The sequence below is a fragment of the Myripristis murdjan genome, chromosome 12 (assembly GCF_902150065.1).
Source record: "Myripristis murdjan chromosome 12, fMyrMur1.1, whole genome shotgun sequence".
Taxonomy (NCBI): domain Eukaryota; kingdom Metazoa; phylum Chordata; class Actinopteri; order Holocentriformes; family Holocentridae; genus Myripristis; species Myripristis murdjan.
In genome coordinates this window covers 13,362,135-13,388,328 of record NC_043991.1, presented here as the reverse complement: position 1 = coordinate 13,388,328, position 26,194 = coordinate 13,362,135, and the positions used below count along the sequence as shown (strand labels likewise).

The following is a 26,194-nucleotide window of genomic DNA, read 5'->3' as shown; positions in this document are numbered from 1 at the left end:
GAGAAACAGTGTACAGCAGCACTGTCGTAGACCTGTGTGTGTGTGCCTGCTCAACACAAGCTGTTAACTTTGCCAACTTCCATGTCAAAATCTTTCCAGCTTTCACCGGTAACGCTGAGTACATCCGTGGACCTGCGGCAACATGAGTTTACTCGCCAAAATAGCAGAGATTGAAAATGAGGTAAGGTAAAGGTGGACATCTTGCTAGCCCAGTCAGTCAGTCACGTTTTAGCTGTTAGCGCTAGTCGGTATTAGCCTAGCCCTTACAGCTGGGCCTGTATCACCTAGCATCACACTATTTCTCACCTGGTAACAGTCACTTGTCAGCTGGGTATATTTTAAGAAATACACCAAAATGAATCGCAGTGAAGCGTCTTGTTGTGTGACCGACCTGTTAGCAAAAGCATGTAGCCTTACAGTGGAAGTGGCAGGATGTTGTCGACGCCTGCGTGTCAGTGCAGCTCTGTGACTTGTTGGTGTGAAGCCCAGCTCAAACATGCTAGCAGCGACAGTGGTGGTTTGGGTTAATTAGTCTAAGGTTTGACAGCAGCTGAGTTCAGTAAAGGTGTATCGTTACAGGTGAGCTGGACGTGCAGGAAACAGCTGATGCTCACCTTGGAGTTGTGTGCGACAAGCTCACAAGCTCACAGTGTCACTGCCTCACTGATACACAATCTTACCTTTTAATATTTCAGACCTAAATATTATATGCAATATGCAATATTCTAGTACTGCTCCAACTCAAGCCAAAAGATTTGGTGTATAGGTAAAAGGAGGAAGCATTTACAATTAGCAACACACACACAAAATAAAAGAGCCGAGGGCCTCAGAGGGCCTTTGCATTGAGATGGTGCTCCTGTCTACAGAATTAGGGCTTTTAATATTATATTATTGACTAAATACCTTGATAATATTGTTGGGATGATGTTTAGTGTTTCCACAAAATATTTACACAACAGACTTTTTGATAAACAGTCATTAGTAATGTGGATATGATAACCAAGCAGGTAGAGGCAAACAATAGAGCAACTACAACAGTCTAGTAAGTTCAGAAAATTGCATCACTTCTCTGTAATGCCGCCTTTAATACCTGAAAAGACAACACTTATGTCATATGATGATACTACAATATCTGAAATTCCAAATGATATCTAGTTTTATGTCAAAATAGCGATATAATTTTGAGATATTGCCCACCCTGCCACCAAAGTCAGCAAAGGTTTCAATCTCTCAGGACTTTAATCAGTGCTCTTACACACTCACAGTTTGACAGCATACAAGCAGGGCCATAACACAGGCACAATCAATCAGTCACCTGGTCCTGATGCTCATACAGGTAAATTCAGAGAAGACCTAGGCATGATCACAAAACACACACACATTTGAGGTGTAAATGAGTAAACACAGCATATGTAGTTTATTAGCTGGAATCAGTTGTGTAAGAATTGAGCATGAGCATCATGATCTCCATGGTAACCACATGCTCATGATCACTCGTATCACCAGATAGTCTAACGCCAGACAAAGTCCAAGGAAAGTAAGGAAAGGCTTGAGCAGAGATGGGACCAGGGAGGCAGCGTAAGATGAACCTTGTTGGGTCAGTGGTAACTCCTGAGTTGGTTGCCATAGGAACCAGAGTGCTGCTGGTTTTCTTTCATGCCAGCTAGTTCAGGAGTGGGTGACAGTGTGCCATGGAGGGCCAAGAGTCTGTAGTCTCTCAGTCCAACCAACAGTGTTTCCAACTTCTGTCAGCTGTGTGGAGTGAGATTCATACTTCATGGATGGTAACATTTGTGTTTGCACGTGTTCATAATTGCAGATGGCCAGGACGCAGAAGAACAAGGCCACGGCTCACCACTTGGGCCTGCTCAAAGCACGCCTTGCCAAGCTGAGGAGAGAGCTCATCACACCAAAAGGAGGCAGTGGTGGAGGAACAGGGGAAGGTCAGACCATGGCTTTTAAATTCTGCATATTTAGTCCACTTATTACTTTAACTAAAGCTGTTTTTAAACAGCTGGCCCAGCTAAAAAGGCCACTGCACAGCCAGGAAAGACTTAATCATGATCAGTTTCCATACGTGTTGCTTATTGTCTTTTCATCTGTTAAAATCATCTTTGCCCTGCTGGAGGGGGATCCATAGGAGCTACAACAGGGTTATTTTTACCCAGTATTCCTCGGCTTAACATTCAAACCCCAGTCAGATCTGTCAGTAACCTAGTACAAATGCTCTGTGCAAAGAAGGTGCAAAGAAAGCTATTGAAATGCTTTCTGTACATGCAATGTGCCATGCAGATAAAAATTGAGCGATTTATTGACAGTCTTTTCTCTCTCCTTTAGGTTTTGATGTAGCAAAAACTGGGGATGCTCGTATTGGGTTTGTCGGGTTTCCCTCAGTGGGCAAGTCTACCCTGCTGAGCAACCTTGCAGGAGTTTACTCTGAGGTAGCGGCCTATGAGTTCACCACTCTTACGACAGTACCTGGAGTGATCCGTTACAAAGGTGCCAAAATTCAGGTACAGCAGTCTGCACAATACTGTACACAACTTGCACAAAGTTTGAAGTGAAGATTCGCCGTTTTATAATGTTTAAGTGGATTTCTTACCATACCTGCTTCTTTTTAAGCTGCTGGATCTCCCAGGAATCATTGAAGGTGCCAAGGATGGAAAAGGCAGAGGCAGACAGGTCATTGCAGGTAAGGTTGACCAGAGTAGTTTGTGCATTTGCAAAGTGATGTCCAAAAGTTTAAAATTGGTAGGAATGAGGATGCCACGGTGGTTCAGCTGGTGTAGTGTGTGCCACGTGTCTGTCTCTCTCCCCTTACTTTCCTGTCTCTATCACTATCAAATAGGACGTAAAATGCCAAAGAAATAGTCTTAAAACACAATGGTAGGAATAGCACATGCAACTACAGACTGACGTGAAGTGTGGCCACTTTGCTCCAACCACTGTTGTCTTTCTTTTTCAGTGGCTCGGACCTGCAACCTAATCCTGATTGTGCTCGATGTCTTGAAGCCTCTTGGCCATAAGAAGCTAATAGAGCATGAGCTGGAGGGCTTTGGCATCCGACTGAATAAGCAGCCGCCTAACATCGGCTTCAAAAAGAAGGACAAAGGAGGCATCAACTTCACAGCCACAGTACGTCCAGCATTGCTGCATTTCAAACTCTTTCAAATTTTCAAACTTTTCCCCATTAGTGATATTTACCATGTTGACACCAAAAAAAAAAAAAAAAAAAGATTCAGGAAGTTTTGATGAATTTTTTTTTTTCTTGTGTGTGGTGTTGCAGCGTTTGGGTAGGGGGCAGATTAGAATTATGAGTTGTTACCGTAAAAGGCTTAGCTTCTATTCAACAAGTTGAGTCCAAAAAAGATCATCATGTGGGTGGTATCATAAATAATAAATTATTGTAAATAAGAAAAATATCCATGGGGTCCTAGCACCATAGGAATGATAACGATTTATCAAATGAGTTGTGTTATATATTGGTGATGTTAACATGTGGTGGTTGACCACCTTGACATGTGACCTCATGAGGCTTGCCTCAACAGGCAGCTGACAAACCCATTTAGCTACTGAAGAAATATTACTGCCTGTGTATTCCTGAGAAGACGTATCTAACAATGTGAGGATGGATTAAGTGACGGCTGTTGTGCCACAAACCGGCTAGATCTTGAGTAACGCAAGTTGGCTGTACAACCTCAGAATCATAACCGTGGATCTTGGCCCTATAGGCAGTTCACAACCCCATTAAGCATTCAAGGTAGTAACATAATTATATTTTTCAGAATATCATTTAATGAGTGCATGTCATGAAAAGCTAGATTTTAGACATGCTTATCAGGAAATTGAATGTCTGTTTTGAGTGAGAAAACAGAAAGGTGTCAAATGTAGAGGAAAAATCATTCTGTTTCAATAATGCTTCATTACAAATTAAAGACAGAATCATGTGTGTTGCAATTACATTTGAAATTTCCTTTGTGATGCTGCCCTCTGATGGACATAAGTGAGAACACACATTACCAGATAACCCCCTAAATTAACCCCCTTAATTAGTTAGTCATTGCTTGCAAATCCTCTTATCATTTCATTTGTATTTGATCATATTAATTTTGACTGTCTCATTCCACTGATTAATTTTTATTTCTTTGTTAGAGTAAGAAGAACAAAACTTTAACAGGTGAAAATATAGCACTTAATAATGTTTTTTCCTCCTTTTTTTCCTACTTGTCCGCCTTGCTCTGTCTCTCTAGTGTGCACAAAGTGAGCTGGATGCTGACACGGTTAAGAGTATCCTGGCAGAGTACAAGATCCACAATGCTGACATCACTCTGCGCAGCGACGCCACTGCTGATGACCTCATTGATGTCGTGGAAGGAAACCGGTAAGCAGCGAAGGGGCTGGGATAGTCCTTCCTTAGTCATTCCCTGTGAATGTGGCTTGAGATCCATTACAGTTCATTCCTACACATCCTGGCCTCTTGGTCATGCATGAGCCTGTGTTTTGGGGGCTCAGGTAGGTGTGAAAGCACTTCTGGATTTCTCTAAATTCCTGGTGATGTTTCACATTTTAACAAGGGGCAGGACATTGATTTCAACATTGTCCATACATAAGGGGCCTATGAGATCCAAAATTATCAGTTTAATTAAATTTACACATTCAACTATGCCAAGTCAGAGATATGGTCAGCGGATACATAAGGAATGCTCCTTTCTAATTTAATAACATACATAACCCATTCTGTGCCATTTCTGTCTAAAATTGAAGAGAAATACATTTAATTTGGTTATTTTGTGCCATTCCTGGTGACTCAAACTGGAGTCAGCTTACTCTGAAATTATGGAGGCGCTATCAGTAAAAAGGGTCCTTGTTTGCTAAGAAATAATTTGCTAATATGTGTCTGCCAGTATTTGAGACAGGGAGAAAGTGTCTCTGATTTTATAACTTTATTGTTAACTAAAGAAGATACAGTAAAAGTGTAAATATGTTTACTCCATGTGATGCTCTCAAAATAATTTGCAGTTTCTGGCTGCCTCTGGACTGGTTCCACATTGCTGTGGTCTCAGTTTGGATAAATTGTTTTGTTAAGGCAGTTCACCTTGACGACAGCAGCCTGTGGAAAACCCTGTACCATATTTACAAAATCCTCTTTAACACAATGTTGCTTGTTCATTTACAAAATTTACCCTATAAGCCATTTGTATCATATATGATACACGTTATCAAATAACACATTCCGTTTTCAGTTTAATCAATACTTGACCAAAATACTGTTGTATACCCTTGGACACTTCCCCTGTTTACCCTGGACCATACCATTGGCACTTCAAGTACTGTCATATATGATACAACAGAAAACCAGTATGTAATAACATATTTTTTGAAAAATCTTTTTTTTTTTTTTTTACATTTTGTTATGGGACTAAATAAAGGGTTCAGTTTCAAAAAATTTGAATTTTCTAACAATTCTTTCATAGTTCAGGCTTTATAGGGTTAACTAGGAAAATATCTGACATGTATTCATTCTTACAAAATATAGAAAATTATTGCTTGCTTTATATTTGCAATGCCAGTATGAATAAAATACAAACAATACCAACCTGCCTACCTTTTTTTTGTATGAAAGCATATGCAAGTTGTGAAAGGAAGAGTGAAAGTAGATTCAGGGTAATTTTCCTTCCTGCACCCTCTCACAACCCTCTTGTCACAACAGGGTCTACATCCCGTGCATTTATGTGCTGAACAAGATCGACCAGATCTCCATTGAGGAGCTCGACATCATCTACAAGGTGCCACACTGCGTACCCATCTCAGCCCACCACCGCTGGAACTTCGATGACCTGCTGGAGAAGATCTGGGACTACCTGAAGCTTGTGCGCATGTAAGAAGAGTTCAGTTGATAACCCCAAGACGCTCCATAAAGGAATTTCAACCATATACACTACTCACAAAAAGTTAGGGATATTTGGCTTTTGGGTGAAATTTATGGAAAATATAAAAAGTTCACGCTACAGTGATATTATATCATGAAAGTAGGGCATTTAAGTAGAAGCATACACTGGTGATTTCCTCATCTCAAACAATTTCTTGAAACAAAAGCCAACAACAGTGGTGGATATACCACAACAAAAAATGTCAGTGTCAGTAACTTGTCATGTGCCCTTGAGCATCAATTACAGCTTGACAACGACGTCTCATGCTGTTCACAAGTCGACTTATTGTCTGCTGAGGCATGGCATCCCACTCTTCTTGAAGGGCGGCCCTCAGGACATTGAGGTTCTGGGGTACAGAGCTCCGAGCCTCTACACGGCGACTCAGCTGATCCCATAGGTTTTCTATGGGATGCAGGTCTGGAGAAAGTGCAGGCCACTCCATCTGAGGTACCCCAGTCTCCAGCAGCCGTTCCCTAATGATACGACCTCGATGAGCTCGAGCATCAAACACCTGATGTGAATTTTGCCGTAAACTCCTTGTTAGAGAACAACAATTTGTGCAAAAAGTACTGAAACATTGAACAGTTGGACATGTGCATTCAAACGTTTACAGAAGGTCACATTAAGTTCACCTGTAAAAGTTATAATGCATTTTAGGTTCATCCTGAAATTTCACCCGAAAGCCGAATATCCCTAACTTTTTGTGAGTAGTGTAATATTTTGATTTCATGTTGTTTGTTAAGACTGTAGTCATAGATTCAGCTGTGGAAATTTGACTAATGTGGTTTTGTTCCTTTACAGCTACACCAAACCCAAAGGCCAGCTCCCTGATTACACCTCGCCAGTTGTACTCCCCGACGGACGAACTGCTGTGGAAGATTTTTGCTTAAAGATTCACAAAAACCTCATAAAAGAATTCAAATAGTGAGTACCATACCCTTTCACAAGAGATAAGTTATTTATTTATTTATTTACTTATTTATATAGCTTTTTTTTTAAATAATTTTGTCATGATCACATCCCTGCAGTTGATACCAAGATTCTGTAGATTCTGTTTAATAAGAGAGTTTTTGTTTTTATTATGTCAATGGTTTCAAACTCCAAACTCTTCTTCTGTGTTTTCAGCGCGCTAGTGTGGGGCTCATCAGTGAAACACAATCCTCAAAAGGTGGGCAAAGACCACATCTTGGAGGATGAAGATGTTATCCAGCTGGTGAAAAAGTAAAAAGAGCATTAATTCACTGCATGGCCTGTTTTATCACAGGGTGTACTATACATTTACTCAACGCATCATCAACCATATCCATAAGAGCATCTGTGTCTTGTGGTTCCCAGTTTTTTGTTTTAAGTTGGAAAAGGAAAAATAAAAAGGAAAATTGTCTGTCACAGTTCAAAACCCCACACAGTACTTAGCACTATAAGTTGTTCACATTGAATATCAGCTGAGCCTTGGATTAAATTTTCAAAAGCTGTAAAATAAAAATGTTTTAAAGAAATCCTGCGGTGTTTCCTTTAATTCATACAGAGCGACATATTTTCATTTGAATATTCCAAATAGATAAGTTTCAGTCATCCATATAAAATAGTAACTTGTGTTATGTCAATATGTATTTAATGCTGAACATAGCCAGGCACAGAGGTTTTATTTATGCTTTTTTTAATCAAGGCAATTTCATCAAATATCAAGGAAGGTGGTAGGTAGGCAGAACCAGCAAACATCTTGATTTCCCAGAAGTGAATACTTATTTACAGCACTCTCCATTGCACATGTAAACAGGCAAAATAAAACGTGCAAGGAAAATATCTCAGAAATTTAACTCGTGGTGTTTGCGGCAGCACTGCCTCACCTCTTCCCAGGATGTAAAATCCGACTGACCATATAGGGTGTTCGGTTCTCACCTATCCGGCTTCAGCCAGTACCACCACATAGGTTGATCTCCACCGTAACCGTAACACAAGGAAATCAAATAAGATTCCTCGACTCATTTACAAGCCCATTCACATTCCTAAATGCCTCTATAAAAGGTAAGTAATCCTGACACATTTCTTATAAATGCATCAAACAAACACGAGATGTCCCTGCAAAAAAGAAAACCCCCCACTTGGTTTGGCTCAGTGATGTCAGCCATGATATCAGGAATACCATAAAAAGTGGGAAATGCTGGGCGTCCCCCTCCCAAACACTAAACCTGCATGGTGGCTCTGAACAAAGGAGCAAGCAATTAAACAATCTCCGAACCTGAAACACACACACACAAAAAGCCTGAAACGAGCTCATGGCTGTGTGTTTGCTTTAACCACAAATGGGTTGGTGTGACCTTTAATGTAATGCTAACACAAACCTGGGACAGTAAGTGAAACAATTTAACAAAAGCAATAGTAAATTATAGCAAAAGGAACACATGTAGAAATTAGCATGGTGTAATGTGTGAGGGACAAGTGTGAGGCTCAGCTACAAACCTGGTGTGAATCACATGGTCCCTCAGTTACGTGGGAAGTGTATCTCTTCTCTAGGAAATATTCCAGCAGTAAATAAAAATAAAACCAGGACCATCTCAGACTGGCTCACAGAAAAGGTTTCATCTGAAAGCCCTGTCCACCACCGTGATTTATGTGACATTGATGATGGAGGCAGTTACTCGGGCTGGTCGCCCACCCCCCTCTCCCTGGTAGGGACAGCCACTCAGGTTAATCAGTTCATTCACTCAAGACAGTCTGGGGACATTGTACCCCATCTGTTCACAACTAGCAAGAATCTACAGAGCAAAATGAAGAACATTTCATCAGACTGGATCACATCAGGATGCTTGCTTTATCTCATTTCAATATATGGTAACCTACCACATGAAATGTATCAGCCATTTTGTGTCTGAGCACTTGATAGCGGCCAGTGATTACGGAGGACGGTGCCAGCGGGCTCAGGAGACAATATAAAGAACAATATATATTCAGTCTTGAAGTTTGAAGAGAGACAGACTCAAGCCGAACCGAGGCAATTCAGTCCTGTCATACATGCTTGAGCTGGGTCTTTTAAAGGGGCAATCGTATAGCTTCATATCGGATAATGCAGCTCTCACTATTGGATGGGAAATGGCATACCTGTAAAGATAAAGTGACATTTTGGGCAATACAACACACATAATTTCAGATTATCAGAACAGCTGCTGTGTTTAAAAAAAAAAAAAAAAAAAAAAAAAAACGTAAAATTATCTGACTCAGTCATGACGGTAGAGGAAAATTAGCTTTCTAAGTTGGGTGATGGTTTTAGTATGTACATTTTCTTTTATATATTAGAATAACTTTAATTGTTAGTACAAGTAGGGGGGCATGTTTCCTTAAAACATTTTTCACTCTTTGGCATAGCTATTTTGATTGTACTAGGATGAATTGTGTCTTGACAACAGTGTATTTTGCTCTCATCACTTTTTTTTAATTTGAATTTTATTAATAAAGATGTGGATTTGCTACAAGATCCTTTATTAAGTTTACAGATAACATAAAGTGCCAATTTGCAAGAGAAAAGGCAACTCAATTGGCATCAACACTTACTTCAACAACACTGTAAAGGTCCAAAGAGGATGCTATCCAGAGTGAGTATATTTGATATTACAGACAGAAATGGCCTCTTTGAGGAAAACCTGCAGTGGTTTTTGGAGTAGCATGCTCCTGTCCGGCAGCAGCAGGATCAACACTCCCCGGTCACCGCCTCTTCCCCACCCCCTTTTCCCCTGTAAATTATAGCAGCACTTTAGCTAATGAAAGAGTTGAAGACCGGGCACTAATAAAAGCCATTAAGTGAATAAAGCACTTCCCCCTCTAACGAAATTAAAGAATCTGCCCGTTTGGAGAGGGAGGACTCTGTATTAATATTTATGAAATGCGGAACTAGACCCCCCTCCCAAACTCCAACCCATAGCCAATCCAACCCTGCCCAGGTCCTTTTTGCTAGTCCACCTATCCCAAGAGAAAATCACCAACCCCTCCTAACTTGAAGGAGGGGCAAGAGATAGGGACTTGAAAGGTGCTGAAGACACAGTCAGGACAGTCTGTCTCCAATAGAGCAAGCTGGAAGACCCCAAGACACAGCTCAAAGCACCCACGTCTCCTTCACCTCTCTTCAATCCGCTCCACCTAGCTTCAACTTTGAGTTTCCCTGGAAAGAGCAGATGCATGGAAGTGACTTTCCAAAGACACCAGTTGGCGTGTTGTCAGTAAGATACTGTGTGAGGTATGACCAAGTCTCATGTTTGTCGTGTTGTATTGATATGTTCTTGGGATGGTCTCTGTGACCCTTAGTCTAAAGAAATTTTTTTGTTAGATTTTTTTTCTTCTCAGTTGTTGTTTTTTTTTTTTTTTTTTTTTTACATTAGAAAGTAAAGTGCATCCTCGATTTAATGTGGAGGATGCCAAATCATTCATGCTGTCAATCATGCTTTGAAACTGAGTTAGTAAGACTGGTTTTCTGTACGTTTCAAATGCAACTGTGAAAGATCCTGAGTCTCAAGCTGTGCGACAACTGACTGTTTTCAAAGAAAGAAAGAAAAGCAGCAAGAAGGTAAGAGCATTATTGTGAAACCATATATAAAAACCATCATTCCATCCCATCAGCTACACCGCATCCCTTTGCAACATCTTCAGCGTTCTCCAAAAGTCTGTTTTCACCAACATCCACCATTTCTAACCCAAGTCATCCCCATTATTGTGCCATTAATCCCATTTTGTCGCCACAAATGTAGGGTTTTTGTGGAGTGTTTGGTGCACACACTACCAAAATTAGATAAACATGCAGTGTACGGTCTGCACGCTTATCTAATTTCATCACACAAAGTGGTTCAGTTGCCAGAGCTCTAAGTTGATTATCACACCAAGCCTTCTCATTTTAGTAAAATGTCTCTGGGGATCTGAGGGAGATACTGAGAAAGGTAACAAGATTGCCAAACCTTTTTGGGGAGACTCTCCTCTGAGCTCTCTCAGCTTGATGGTATCATGACTCTTGACATTGTGCCCAGTGACCGTTAACATGGTTAGAGCTAAAATGTCAAGAATGGTTGTGTTTTTGCTCTGAGGAGACAGTGAATGTCTACAGATGGACAAGAGCGGTACAGCTATAACTATCATTCTTCAGTCCACTGGTCTCCTGGTCCACTAAGACTCTTTTTTTAGTCAATTACAGTGAAAAGCTCTGTGGCTGTACTATATGAGATACTGAGGTCCTTAACCAGATCGCCATCGTATTACCTAAACTCTGTTTCCATTGATCACTTGAAAAATGCCTTACAGACTGATGGAGTTGTAATTTGATTAACCAACCCATCCTTCTGGCGTGCTGTAAATCATTTCATGAAAAATTTTGAATATTTTAAAATTCGTATCGTAAAGTGTTCCTGATTTTTTTTTTCTTCGTACAAACGCATCTGCTGGGATAGGGTGCGAAGGATTGGGAGGGTGGGGTTTGACGCAGTTTGTGCGCAGGAAGGGTGTTGCCCATTTTTTCCGCAGTGAGTGTGACCTATGACTAATCTTTTTTTTTCTTTCTATTTTGCAGATGTTCCCCAACCGCGCTGCATTACAAACACTTCCCCTTATCTAATAGTTGTGTAAAGAGGTGGTCTCATTTTTGTCAATCACTCCGTAAGCCTGGAAGCACTCCCTCACACCAATGGAACCTCCTCTATCTCGACTTTGGGCTATGGATGCCGCAAAACTTTGAAAATGTGCTTAGACTGTTCATTGGATTTATTAACAATAAACGGCATCAGATTTTGGTTTTGAATTTTTTCTAAAATCACAAAAAGTCTTTTTCAGGAGTTTTTTTTTTTTTTTTTTTTTTTTCCCCAGCACGATTTTTGGCTCTTTGCTCATACTCACCAAAAATGGGTTGACAGTGTCTGACTACAACTAGAAAAGTGGACATCATCTGTTTTATAGCCTTACAGAGAGTCTCCTCTGCCTTTCATCGACGTCTAAACCGAGCTGGATATGTTTTTAGGTTCTGCAGAAGCTTTAGACTGAGCTGGATCTGTGATGGGGTTTGCGTCTTTGCCCAGGACCCCATTGTGCTTGATCTAACCATGCAGCGCTGCTTCTGTCCATGGTTGTGCCAAGCACCTTGGAGGCTTGTGAGCACTATCTGCCTTCTACTGCTATCAAGCCCAAGGTCAGCATTGCCCTCAGATTAAAAACCTCAATCGCCCTTTCCAAGTCTGTTGCTTACTTAAGCTGTCAGAGAACAAATGCAAAATTTACAAAATAAATAAAGCAGAGCGATCAAATGCCAAACAATCTTGAGAGAATCGAAATTGTAGAGAATGTGGGTGACAACTGCGTGATGGAGATCTTATAACTGATCAACAACCACTAGGTAATTTGAATTATTTTCCGAAGATTTTTTTTTTTTTTCTCATTTCCAGGCTCTAATTTTGTCATTCAGTCGATGAGATAATTACATGCCTTCTTTTTGTCTCATGATATGCATGCTATAAAATAGGGCACCATGGCCATGATTCTGGGTCATAATAAATATCTCAGCATCTAAACATCCTGTGTTTTTATCAGTCGCCAATGCATTTACTGATGTTGAACGGTAGGCATGAATGAAACAAAGGAGTGGGGGAGTGATGGGGCTCAGGGGCTTTATAACATTTGATCGACGAAGCAGTTTGGTCATTTTCTGCAAGCTGGGTAGTTTTGACATGGAAGATTTGTGGATGCGATCAATTACAATAAGTGTTCAGTGGCTTTTAACTGTGTCTTGTAATTTCAGCTACTAGAGGTCATATGTTAAAACAAGGTGCACTCAGTTATGACTTTGGACACATCACGGATCTGTAAATCAAACAAGGTGACATGGTGCAGTGCTTAATACATAAAGCTGATGTGTTTTAGAGATGATGTGCTTGAAATGGTAATAAAATGATACCCCTCTTAGACTTGTGCAGTACAAGCCACTTACATTGAATCAAATCAGTCTCATGCAATAAATTTTATCACGGGCTATATTGTAAAAAAATAAACTGTAAATTTACAAAAGGCTGCTTTTTTCTTGTTTGAATGAACTCAAATGGCCCAAGTGTTTCAGAGTTTACACAATATATACTTTCAAAGATGACTGCAAGATATTCAGAGCTGAATCTCTGTCAAATGGCTCAACTAATGAGTCAAGAGCTCTTTTTATATGTCATGTTGGGTAAATTGGTTTTATCCTGAAGAACTGACAACTTTCCAAGCCTAGAAATATTTATTCATGCATTTGTCCTGCATACACAGCTTTTCTTTGTCTGGAGAGTTTAACCTTGCCAGCAGTGTGTCGCAGGCGTGTGCCGCAGTTGAAGTAATATAAAAATGCATTCTCCAAATGGACAGTGCATCAGTTGTAGCTATCATCTTAAACGCAGCTATTATCCACACACACACACACACACACACTCACATAAATATGCGTATGACAAAAGTTGTCTCTGTTTCTGTGGGTGTGTTTGACGTTGTCTACATTAAAATCACAGCAATTAATCATTTGCCGTGTTTCCACTGCAAGAACTTTCCCCAGGGACTAGGAACTTTTTGAGGGACCCACTGCATTTCCACTGCAGGGACCAGGGTCTAAATAAAAGTTTGAGAGACATTATTTTACCCCCAGAACGTCCCTGCTTGGGGAGGTAGGACTTTCCAAAAGCACATCAACTTTGGGGGTGGGGCTTGCAGCGCTGAGCATTTCTGACCGGTCATAATCACAGCATTTTATTTCAGCCACTATTTCTCTGCAGCTGCAAACTACTTTTTTTTTTTTTTTTTTTTTTTTTTCATTGCTTATTGATGTCATGTTATTGTTACCCTAGCCAAAAGGCAATCTCAGCTACATGCTGATGCCAACTGCTAGTGGTGCAGGGTGTTTGTAAGGCAAGCGTTGACTAAATGGATCATACAAAATGATATCGTGTTAATGATGTTGCAGTAAGACAAAACCCAACATTTTTTTTCAACGTTTTTCAAATGAAATAGCTGGACAGACTGAACTACAAGCTGCAGAGACTCATGTTTTACACGTTTACCCTCATACATCAGCAGGCTAATGTGCCAAATCTTTGCAGGTCTGGGACAAAAAATTCCAGGTACCTGGATGGAAACTCGTCTATCTGCACACAGATGACATGGTACATGTTCCTATCGGGCAGTAGTTAGAGGCACAAGGGCCCTTTGAAGGAAATAAAAGCCCATGTTCAGTGAGGCTCTAACTGGCAAACAGTTTGATCTCCTCAAAGAAACTACAAGCTTGATAGTCCACAGCACCTAAAAGTTGAGGTGACGGTGACATTTGTTGTCCTGAATGGTTACTGAGAATATGGGACTGAGCAATATGTCACAAAGCAGGATTAACGAATTACCTAGATAGCTTTGTGCCGTCTTTTATGAGACTTATATATTATTAACAATCACTGAGATGCATAATTGAATCAAATTCCTACACTGAACATTCAAATTTAGTTTTACCAACTCAAGTTACTGTTACTAGGATATAACCTTTTCCACAGTTATCTGGCTAACTTTCCAATCCGACCTTGTGAAATAACCCAAGGTGCTTATTTTCCACAACTAAGTTGCCAATGAGCTTTCTATGAAAAATTGTTGATTTATTGTACAGCAGTGTTTACGTTTTATGTCAAAATGCCATTACCAGTGAGGGATTAATTGCACCAACAATTTTGCCATCAAGTCGTTTTATTTAAATGAATGGTAACCAGTAGAGTTCGTCAAGTTCCTTGCTGGTTAAGAGTGACAGTGCTTTCAGTAAACTGAGCAGCCTGTTGTTGACCATGTGTCCGAGCAAGGGATAGATTACAGATTATCCCCTTAGTCTGGACTGTAGCTGCTGTCTGGTATTGCAGAAATGTTAATCTTAGTCTTTTTATTCTGACCAACCGTCAAGGTGATGGTACGGAGCCCCTTAAGGGACATGGGGAGGGGAAAAAAATACATGAGGCAGAAAAAGATGCACATTGCACACTGTATACTTAGTCTTCTGATGTCATTTTTTAATCTGTGGATACCGCTGGAAAATGTGAATTTCCTTTGGGATGAATAAAGTATCAATCTCATCTAGAAGAGGAGATTTTTTTTTGGTTTATTGGTACTTTTGAAATGGTAAAGTACTTCTGGGTCACTGTATGTAAGTCATTTGGAGCGGCTTGTAAGGTTGTACTTAGAGGTTAGTCTAACATATGAAGACATTGGGGCTTTAGCATTTGACCCCACCACCTCCCTCAAACATTTCTCAGAGAATACAAAACAATCTCAGCTGAACCCAAAGTTTTGCAAGAGAGTGCCAAGAGGTTGTTTTTTTTGTTTTTTTTTTTAACCCTTCATTTTTTTTCTCCTCCACTTCTCTTTAAGGGCTCTATATGCCAGTAAGCACACTGAAAAACAAAAGCGCTCCAAGATCACTGACTGAACATTAAACTCAAAAGCCAGTAAAGTACACTTGAAAATCGTTTTATTTGAACTTATTAGTTGTTCCATTTCATCATTTGTAAATCACAGGGTTACAAGTGCACTGGCTTGTACAATTTTCCTTTTTCTATTTACTATACTGCTTCTTAGTTAACATTTGATAATTACAACAAAAGTTAATCCGCTTGCAGGAAAAAAACAAACAAACAAAACAAACAAAACAAAAAAAACAGTATATGACAACACACTTTTGGACTACTGCAGGTGGCACACAGGTGTCTACAATGAGAGCACACCAGAATGTTACATTCGCAAGCTGAACATCATCAAACATTGCATATTGTTCAATTATGTAATTATGCTCACTTCAATATATCTCATGGCTCTGTTTGACCACGACAAGAGAAAAGTCAAACAATGAGAGAAATTTCTTTTTTTTCCCCCCACATACTTAACATATCGTGCATGTCTTCCATCGTACACAGACAGCTTTTGTTTAAACAAGCCATGAAACACCTGATAGAAACTATTCATATTTTAGACATCATGGGGATATATGATCTAATATTTAAAACATGTACATGTAGGATTTCCTTCACAAACGTGGACCTTCTTTCGAACTATAACGGAGTACTGTGAAGCTGTACCATTCATTCTCATGTACACCTACAACAAATTAGATGCCAGAGTTTAGTACAAGATGAGACATTTTTTGAACAAATGGATGTCAAGGTATTTGCGCCAGATTGTCAGGCTGTAAACAGTGTAGTTAATTAGGCTGCTATATTCCACAGCATGTATGTGTACATTCATAACACCTGCAGCAAAAAGGATGATAGGGTCGTACATGTTTCAGCAGGACATACACGTTTAACAAAGTTAACTGTGAGAGAAGAAAACAAAACAAAAAAATATATATTAGAATCACATTGATCCAGAGGGAAATGTTACAAAGCGCAAGAGTATATGCGCTACTTAAGTTAGACTATGGCTGTGTGAATGTGCAGGGTCTACAGTAACAGATGGGAAACACAAACACCCATTACTCCACTAGTCCACACTATAGTGCAGTCTGCTACAACAGTTAACAGCAGGGTGTGTCTGAGTTGAAATGGGATAGTTTCATCTATGATTTAAACTCAAATGAAATGCAAATGCTCTGAGGGTGGCACAAGTGCTATAAGTTACTCTGATAAGGGCAACAGTTTAGTTAAAATGCGTGTTGTTGAGTTAGCACGTCAATACCTTTGCATCTGAGGATTATGTGGTTGTCATAAGACACTACGCCCCTAATGGTGAAGGACTGGTTATCTTTAGAAGGCTGTTTTGTCAACGCTGGCAGTTTCAGTCACTCAGACGCAGTGGGACGGACAGCGTGAAACCTGGGCTGTGCTGACAGCAAAACACTGCAATCCCCACGTGAACAAGCCACTGAGGCTCAAGAATATTCATCTCCAGTCCTATGGAAAACCTTTCCCACTCAATCCAAATGCTTTGTTGTGTAGAGTCATTTTATTTTGTCCATCCAGTTCTATCTTATGAGGATCAGTCTCTCATGCTGCAAGCAAATCAGGACACCAGTAGCTCTAAGTCCATGCAATGAAGAGGCATGTTAGCATGTGTTCACCAGAGGCATGGGCACCTCTTTTCTTCATTTGCCAGGCCACGACATAACTTCTGGATGACACTGTCTGTCAGAAGCCAGTGAGAAATGTTGTTATACGTCCCATCAATGACATCTGGCAATCACCTAACTCCAGTCAGAAAACAGGGTAGTACAGTGATGTGGTTACCAGTAGTGTGAACGATGTCAGGCAGGAGAAGGAACATGATGATGAGAGAAACAATGCTTTGGCAACAGCATCTATACAATAAGGGTAGTTTGGCTCAAATAGCAAATACCACTACATGTAATATTAGCAAAAGGATTAAAAAGGGTGAAAATGCCCTCACATATGCAGTCTGTTTTCTCATGACTTCTCATCTGCAGTAATTCCGTGTCAGTGGATGGACATGAGCACATCTTCAGCATAGGTTGTAACCATTTGACGTTCCCGCTTACCGAGATGTATCCATAAACTTGGCGTGGCGCTGGAGGATTTAATTTGTGTTCAAGTGCAGGTGAAAAAACACTAACATACTCTCCCTTAATATGATGTCCATTTCAGGCATAGATCTGCCCAGGATCGCCTGTGCGTGTGTTTTCCCCCGTGAGGCGCTCCTGGCTCGGCTGGCGGTTGCTGTCGCTGGGCTTTATGACACTTACATAGTCCTGGATCCCCACCTCCAGGTTCTTGGCCCTCAAGGCGGCAGTATGCAACTTGTCCAGGAAATCAGGCATACCTAGCAGGTGTCACGGCAGAGACGCACAGTTATCAGATGGTAGTGTATTTGATGGACAATCGTTAAATGTGTGACATAAGTATGAGTGATTCCTGTGAGCTGGGACAAAAAATATCCCACAGACAATAGTCCTATTTTTCTACAATAAATAGGAAACCGTAAGAAAAAAAGCACAAAATACTAAAAACTCCATGTGTTGCTATAGTCTGGAAAAAAAATAAATTGCACAAGCTTAACCAATATTGGTAAAAGGTACTTTGAATTGTAGTAACTTCATATCATTAATAAACTTAATATGTGACTAGTTACATTACAACCTTAGTCTTTATTAGAAATACTTTTCATATTACCAGTTTTAAAACAAACCATTTCACTAAGGCTTTTGGTAGCAATTGTGCTGTCAGTCACTGTTTTAAAATGTAATGCTATTACTCACTGTTTTTAAAACAGTAAGCCACCGTTATTTATGTAAAGAATACGGAGACTGTGATTTATTTACAAATTAGCAGTAGTGGTCTGCACAAAATGGCATGGGATTTTTTCCTATAAATTTGATCAACAAATATAATACAATGATAATATATATGCTAAATAATAATCAAAGACAATAACGTTTTAACAAGCCAATATTAATGTATTACACAAATAGGAAAATGCATTATTAGTCACTAGAAAAAGAGTGAATGTCATTTTAAGCATTATTAACACTGGGTATAATGTCATTAGATCCTCCCACCTACCATTTCACTGGAATACTCTAGAAAGCTGACCCATACAACTGTACACAACCTCGCTCACTTATCTTCAATTTCAAATAGCAGCTTGTACAATTCCAATGTCATCAATAGATTAGTAGTAGATACACAACTGAAAGTGATAGAGATTAACTGAGAAGAGGAAGATATATTAATAAATGTTTGAAACTTGAAGACTTCCAACCCCCTCAGGCAACTACAACGAGAAAAAAAAAAAAAGGATGTTCCTCTTTGTCATTATAGACAACTACACCGACGTGTGAAAATTTTTAACTGCACTGGTCTCTGATGTGTTTCATTTCATTATGAATACTGGCCAACCGAATAAACAGGGAAGTACATTTGTTGCTGTGACACAGAGGTTACACATACAGCTGCCAAACAGTAACAGTGGTTATTAACAGAAATGGGCATTTTTAGATTTTCCATCAACTGGTTAGCAACAGGAATGTTCGCCTTGGCTCCAATAGTTGAACTTAACACTATTTTTACTTGGTTGCACAAAAATATCACAATGTGAACAAGTTAGATGCTCCCCAAAAGAGGCCAATCTGAATTATGCCACAGCTAATAGTCAAAGAAAATCTCAAAAGAAATAACATCATTAGACCTGAACAGTTTTTGGGGGAACTGTAGAATCAAAATGTCTGATTCCTGTAAATTACCAGGCAACATTTAAACGAACAGAATGAATTATTAAAATAACACAGTCCAACAGACAAAAAGACAAAAAACATGATGACAATGGAATTATCGAGCAACACTGGGGTAAGAAAGACCAAACTATTTCAGCAAAGCCCTCTGGGTTTATCAATAAATTGTTTGGTCTTTCTTGTTCCGGTGTTGCTAGATTATTTATTCTCAACTGCTTTTTTTGTTTTTTGTTTTTTGTTAAAACATCCCATGCACCTATACGAGGTTGCATCTGAGCTCGCTACCAGCAAAAATAATATTTTCTCTCTGGAAGGCATTCAACAAAACTTTTCTGCAAATTCAGTGGCTGGTAATATGAGACTGTGTTTGGAAATGGGATCTCTTTTGTATTAAATCACGTCTGCAGTGCCCTTCACTTTAGCCAATCCACATGTGGCCAATACATGAATAAAGGATGTTCAGATGTGAATTACTCATATTAGCACTTCTTTGTTTTAAAATTAAACCATGATCTGTATTGGAACTGACCACAACCAGCCTGTGTACAAGGGATAATCCACTAAGATTGGTTTGAACAGGTGGAGAGGGAGAGAGCTCACCACTAGACACCATCCAGCTCACACAGTAACGGGGAAAGACAGTCTGAGGGTCATCGCTGTACGTCAGCAGGTAATCAAATCCATTCTGTCAAGAAAAACACAGTAAGGTCTCCCGAGGGCTACACAACACACAGAACCTGGACCGAAAACAAATAATAATATAACAATATTATTACATTCATGTCCTACCTCATCAAAGGACTTGTGGGGGCGAATAACCATCTTTGACTGGTACGAATGGACTCTCACAAATTCCTGAGACTCTGGGACTCGAGGATGTTGAACAGCTCTGTACAGCAGAATAACAACAAATATAGACAAAGGATGAGAAACAGAGGGTGGTCATTGATGAATGTAAGGAAAACTAAACTACATTATATAACTGACTAGTATATATGAAGTCAGGAAATTCTGTGAATCAAAACTCCCACCTGGAAACCAAGATCATCAGATTGTTCTCCAAGTCAACATCATAGCGGCGTACATACACATAGTCCCTTGAGTACATGGGATACTGTGAGGAGAAATGTTCAGAAAATGATATTATGAACCACGGTTTAAAATTAAACTAATGCATAAAGGTGGCAAATTGTTGCTTTGTGTCAAAGAGTGACTCAAGGTCATTCACAGTTTGCTTATACAACAGACAGACAGGCAGGCAGGCAGGCAGTGGTGCCCCTATCAAGCCATGTGACTCAGAACAACCCCCCTCCTCTCAGAGCACTGACAGCAAGCAGCAGAAAACTCACGGGAAAGTGTGTGGCCCAGTGCACAACCTCTGAGCCTGAACTGGCATCTCGATCCACCACCTCAAGCTTGATAACCAGAGAATCCCACTTCTTCCTGTACTCTGTATCCAACTGGGGGAAAGGGAAAACATGACTTAAGAAAAAGGGGGCTTAAAATAGCACAGCAGTGTGTACACAGAGTGTTGTTGCTATAATTACTTCAAAGTTACATATGGAGCAAACATTCTAGTTGAGCAAGAGCTAACTAGTCGACATGCAAAGATAGATGAACACAAACTTGTTAAAAGTTGAGAGCAGCATTGGCACATTAGACTACATCTACACCAAATTACAGAGAGATTATTTGTTTGGACACATTTGCATAGTTGTGATATGATGGACATTATCAAGAGATGTCTCATGGTTCATAAATTCAGATTGAAATGTGCCTAATATGCATTAATCTCCTTGAGGCTGGATTACTGCAACTCGGCCAGTCCTCTGTGTAGCTTAAGCTGAATGCTGCAGCGAGACTCCTATCTGGTGTCAGAAAATATTAGCACAGAAAATATTACAACACATTAGCAGTGAGCAGCTCTGCACTGGTCTACTGTCAAATACAGGGGTGAACTCAAGGTGCTTTTATCTGTTTTATTTGTTTTTAAAGCCATGCATGGGCTGGCACCCCAGCATATTTCAGAACTGCCCATACTCCAACCCTAGGCCACTCAGAGCCTCAGCACAGCTGTTTGTAAATGAACCACAACCGAGGCTCATGGGTAAGGGAGATTGTGCCTTCATGGTGGCAGCCCCAAAGCTTTGGCCACCAACTTTTGATCAAACGCTCCCCCCTTGTCAGTCACAACAGTCAAGACATACATGTACTCAATGGCCTTCGGTGGCTCTTTGTAGTTTTTGTATTTTGGTATTTTATAATCCTTTATTTTTCTCTAATTTGGTTCTTACAAGTTTTATTCTCTGCACCTATTTTGATGTTGCCATGTATCTTCTTTTTGCCTTTTATTGCTGTTTTCAAGCCTTTTTAATACCTTTTGTGCTCCTTATTACTGATTTTACTCACTATTGTTGTGCCCTTCACTATGACTGCACAGCACTTTGGTAAACTTTGGTTGTTTTGTGTGTGCTACAAAAATAAATTTGATTTGAATTGAACTGATGATAATGTGAAATAAAACACTCTATACCTGAACATTGAAGAACTGTCTTGGGGTGACGTCGTTGTAGGAGCCCAACACTGTGGGCAAAATGATAAAAGCAATGAGATTAACACAGATTGAGGGCAATCATGTCAATGTTAACAAATGATTAGGATCAGCAAAAGCTTGAGCATAAGAATTAACTCAGGAAACATTAGATATGTGCTGTATGTGCGTATGTGAGCGTGTCCGTTGTCTGACCTCTGTATTCATATAGGTGACTGCCAGGGATTGGCCGCTTCCACACTTTGAAGTCCCTCTTATCCATCACGACTTCCCAGCCAGGTTCCACTTGTGCTGCCAAGGTCCCTGGCGATGTGCTCAGACGCCTCACGCTCTCCAATGCTTGCAGTTCAAGTCCACACCTTGGCAAGGATGCAAATACCATCTCTGGCTGTTAGAGCAGTTACCACTTGGCAAGACAGACCAGAGTCATTAGAGGTAGGTGGGGGGTCGATTCAGCACAGTATCGTGATATACTGTGATATATTATATTATACTGATACACAGATTGATACACAGATGGCACGTATACAGTATCGCCAAGAATCAATGCAACATTTATCACAAGTATTTATGACAGACTTGGCCAGTCTGTCTGCTTGACAATCCCATTTTACTGCAACAGAAGTGACTGAAGTGAGATCAGCAGCATTTAAACTTTAACTTATCAGATAAAACAGATGCAGACAAAGTTTTCCTTTGAGGACGCAATGTGCAGCTGAAGAAAGGTCATAAATCCCAATATATCGCAGTATACACTAGTAGCAACTTTATTAGGTACACCTGCATAGTCGAATACAATCCAATGCAACTGTTCTGCCATAAAGTTCACTTTTATGATGCCTTTTCTCTGGTTTTCTTTTTGACACAGTCATAGAGGTGTTAACTCAACTCTATGTTTGACATTGAGATCATAGTTAGTGGTGCTGTTGTACTGGACTGCATTTCATGGAGTTGTCTCTCATATTATGTCCTCGTCGTGTATATACATAGGGAGGACAAAAAATTAGAAACACCTCTCAATGTAGTCCAGTGCAAGAACTCTGCAAACTACAACTTAAATAATAAACATGGAATTAAATATACACATTCTCCATAATGTCAACAAAATCTGAACATTATAAACTTTCTTCAAAAGGTCAAATTCATGGCCGAGCTGTTGCACTGAACTGCATTAGACTGTACAGGTGGAGCTGATAAGGTGGACACTGAATGTATGTTATCACAGTACTCGGCATATTGCAAAATGTTTAAACTCGGAATAGTATTGCATCGTGATAATATCATGGTGATTCTCATTCCTAATGGTCACAGCCAGTGTGAGAGTGCGTGTGCCACGGAAACCATACCTGCGAATTTCTTCATCTTGAATCTTCTCGTTCTCCCACATGAAGACACCAGCTAGGGCCGCGACGAGTTTCCCGGTCGGGGCGTGCTTGCTCTGAAGTCTGCGCCATATGTTCCCAACTAAGGTCCACCTGGTCCTCTCCGAGTACAGGTTGGAGTAAAGCTCGCCGATCTGGTATGCACGTCGGAGCCTCTGGCCGGTCACGAAGCTGCAGTGGTTGGCAAATATGGAGAGCAAGCCCTGCTTCTTCTTCTTGTCGGACGCCGCGGCCTCACCCGCACCCAGCCCCGCTCGGTGGAGCCAGGACAGCAGGAGGCCTACCCGTCTGCCCAGCCATGTGTCTCTGCCGGGCTGAGCCTCCCTGACGCCCCGTCTGAACGAACTGGTGCTCTGGAGCCTCGCTGCATGCACACCGAGCTCACACAGCGGCCGCCGGGGCGCAGACTGAAACATCTTGGCTGCCACTGTGAAACGAGTTCCCAAAGACATACAAATGCAAGCGACAGTCAGCTAATGTTGCCTAAAGCCCTGCCAACATGTGCGACTGACGTGCATAACCACGAAAAGGCTGATAAACGGGCACTTTAGCTGACAAACGTCACAACTTCCATGACTTTAACTGGCTGTGTGACAGCACGCGTTGCATGGCATTGTGGTTAGCTAACGTTACCTGACTTGTTTGGAAACAGCTACACACCCGACAAACGCATCAGCAGTCGGTTAAAACATGCAATTCTACAACTGAATGTCAAATAGCGACACGGTTAGTTGTTTTTACTGACCAGAAACTCCGATAGGATTGTTTATCTGTGTGTGTCTTGCCTTCTGGACGGCAGCCTCACGTTTTCGAAACTCTCGCAGAGCACTTGACCTCCTCCTCTTCCTGCTGTAGCTAACACGCCCACTCCGCAGACCCGCCTTCATTTGCTACACGAACGCCCATTGGACGCTTATAGCTCTATGTCGATTCTGATTGGAGCATTGTGATGGTCTATCTTGGAATTAGGGGATAAAGTAGTAGCAAGTTCGTCTGTCTGGTTTACGCCATAGGGCCGTGGTACGGACGCCAACTAAACTGGGATCAGTTTTTTGGTCCAAATCCTTACGACGTCAGCCGTCTTGTGCGATTACAAATCTGGTCCAAGATCAGTGTCTACAGTCCACTCAACCCCACAGGGGAGGGAAAGTCATCATGTCGCCCTCCGCTGGGCTAATGTGCGTTTCCTAGTATAGCAACGGATTTTTTTTACATTTCGGGTGGTCAGTCTGGTTTATTAGTTAAGGTTAGTGTTAGGATTGTGTTAAGATTAGCGGTAATATTAGGATTATGCATAAAGTGGTTATGGTTTGCATTAACAAAAGGCTGTGGAGAATGAATGCAAGTAAATCAGATATTCCGTCGCTGTACTAGGAAACGCAAACACGCCTCCGACGGCGTTCACAGCAGCGACTTTGTCACGGATTTGGTTAAAAAAAAATAAATAAAAGCGCTGAAACAACAGTTTACTGCATAACACAACTATTAGATTACGCTTCTTCGACAAAATACTACAGTCTTAAATTTAGGCTGCTGGTGGAGGTAGAATTTTATTTTATTTTATTTATTTATTTATTTTTACAGATTTCTTTTAGTGGTCATGACCTTTACTGCAGATTATAGTAGTCTATGGCCTTTATTTCCTGCAGTCAATTTTTTTCTGCTAGAGTTCATGTACTGAATAATTTATGTATTATTATTTTGCATTTCTCTGCGGCAAAAGAGATGAACGCAAAGTGAAATTGAGCCTGTACACTTGGCAGGGATTATAGTATGAGCAAATTATTCTCTAGACTTCATTTTAAGAAATCTTAATGAGAGAGAGTTTAAATTTCTGATTCTGAATATAAAAAGAGAGAGGAGAGGAGAGGAAAGGAAACGTTACGGTAACAATATCGCTCATTATAAAAGTGCTATTGGACACAACAGACACCAGGTGGCGATGTTTCACCACGTAATGCTGCAGATCCGGAGCTGTTGATCCAGTTAGATGGTGTTATGGGTTTCCTCCAAACTTCTTTTACAACCCAACAGACCAACAAGTTTATGGACTGACCTGCTTCCATCTCAATTGTAAAGTAATCTCAAATGCAAAAAATGACAAAAACAAACACTGTAGATGCTGTCAAGAAAAATGTCGGTTAACATGCTTCCTGAGCACCTTTTTGACATTGTTCCACCACAATCTCATTTTTGATCTAACATTTACTGGGACTCTAACCCTTTGCCAACAAGAAGTAAATAATTGCAATGTGAAAGTTAAAGTAGACAGTACAACTCCTTTGATTATAATTAGAAATGTTTTTTTTTTTTTTTTTTTTACTTTCATTTTTAATCGAAGATTAATCATTTACAAAGCACAGGGCATATAAACTATAATGATAGTCAACACCGCTTAACAAAGCACATTGGATACAACCTCAATCATTCACATTTACCCCAAGAAGGTCATATCTCCACATCCTTGTGTCACTGATTGATTATTGCAAGTTTGCAAGGGAGGGTAATTACCGTCTCTTTCCTTGTGAAATACTGATTTCAGCTGCTCCAGGAAATATTGCAATTATAAGAGATCATAAATGACCCACAAAATTGGACTGGGAAATAGGGGATTTCTTTGTGCTTTCTTTGTTCCCTATAAGAGGTGAGAGTCACTGTTTAATGTTATTGTGTTATTCTACGTAAGTATTCACTCGACCCTGTACAAATACAGCAACTTCTGGCTAATTAATCAATTTCGCCTTGTGTCGCTCGGCTCGCAGGAGAAAAGAGGAGACCAGTCACAAATGAAAACGGCCTTTGTTGGAGTCTGAAGGGTGTGAGTCCATCATTCCGGCCAGATGCACTTGAATGAGCTACAAGTCGTCTGTGACTGCAGCTCAGATCCGCACGACTGGCTGCTCCTCTGCTCTGTTTTCACCTCGGCTCTGACTGAGGCTGAATTCAGACTGGGTTTCTAATCTGCTCATAGTTTGGTCTCTGCTTTCTCTCTTGACATGTGTAACAGGTGTTACAATTTAGATAGACAGACATATGCGTGTATTTTATTGAGTCACTGCACAGGAACAATAGTAGACTACACAAAATATACCTCTCAGTACTAGGAGAGAGAAATGTATATCTTTAGAAAAATAAA

The 26,194-nt window shown here is 40.4% G+C and overlaps 2 protein-coding genes across 4 annotated transcripts; one reads left to right on the top strand and one right to left on the bottom strand.

The window, feature by feature from the left end:
- On the top strand, positions 1 to 7,426 carry drg1 (developmentally regulated GTP binding protein 1). Its single transcript, XM_030065902.1, has 9 exons — positions 1 to 181; positions 1,820 to 1,943; positions 2,338 to 2,513; positions 2,623 to 2,692; positions 2,966 to 3,135; positions 4,251 to 4,381; positions 5,711 to 5,878; positions 6,732 to 6,854; positions 7,056 to 7,426. The coding sequence occupies exons 1-9, from the start codon at positions 143 to 145 to the stop codon at positions 7,153 to 7,155; spliced, it is 1,101 nt and encodes a 366-aa protein (XP_029921762.1). The 5' UTR covers positions 1 to 142; the 3' UTR covers positions 7,156 to 7,426.
- Positions 7,427 to 15,400: 7,974 nt separating this feature from the next.
- Positions 15,401 to 23,925, bottom strand: stard7 (StAR related lipid transfer domain containing 7). Of its 3 annotated transcripts, none has more exons than XM_030066037.1 (9): positions 23,804 to 23,925; positions 23,023 to 23,485; positions 21,872 to 22,035; positions 21,659 to 21,708; positions 20,475 to 20,585; positions 20,157 to 20,239; positions 19,915 to 20,014; positions 19,726 to 19,810; positions 15,401 to 17,717 (listed from the first exon to the last, which is right to left on the bottom strand). In XM_030066037.1, the coding sequence occupies exons 2-9, from the start codon at positions 23,472 to 23,474 to the stop codon at positions 17,539 to 17,541; spliced, it is 1,224 nt and encodes a 407-aa protein (XP_029921897.1). In that variant the 5' UTR covers positions 23,475 to 23,485; positions 23,804 to 23,925; the 3' UTR covers positions 15,401 to 17,538. The 3 variants fall into 3 exon arrangements, with proteins under 3 accessions (XP_029921897.1, XP_029921898.1, XP_029921899.1); XM_030066038.1 differs by having other exon boundaries at positions 23,844 to 23,925; XM_030066039.1 differs by lacking the exon at positions 23,804 to 23,925 and adding an exon at positions 23,692 to 23,734.
- Positions 23,926 to 26,194: the final 2,269 nt, after the last annotated feature.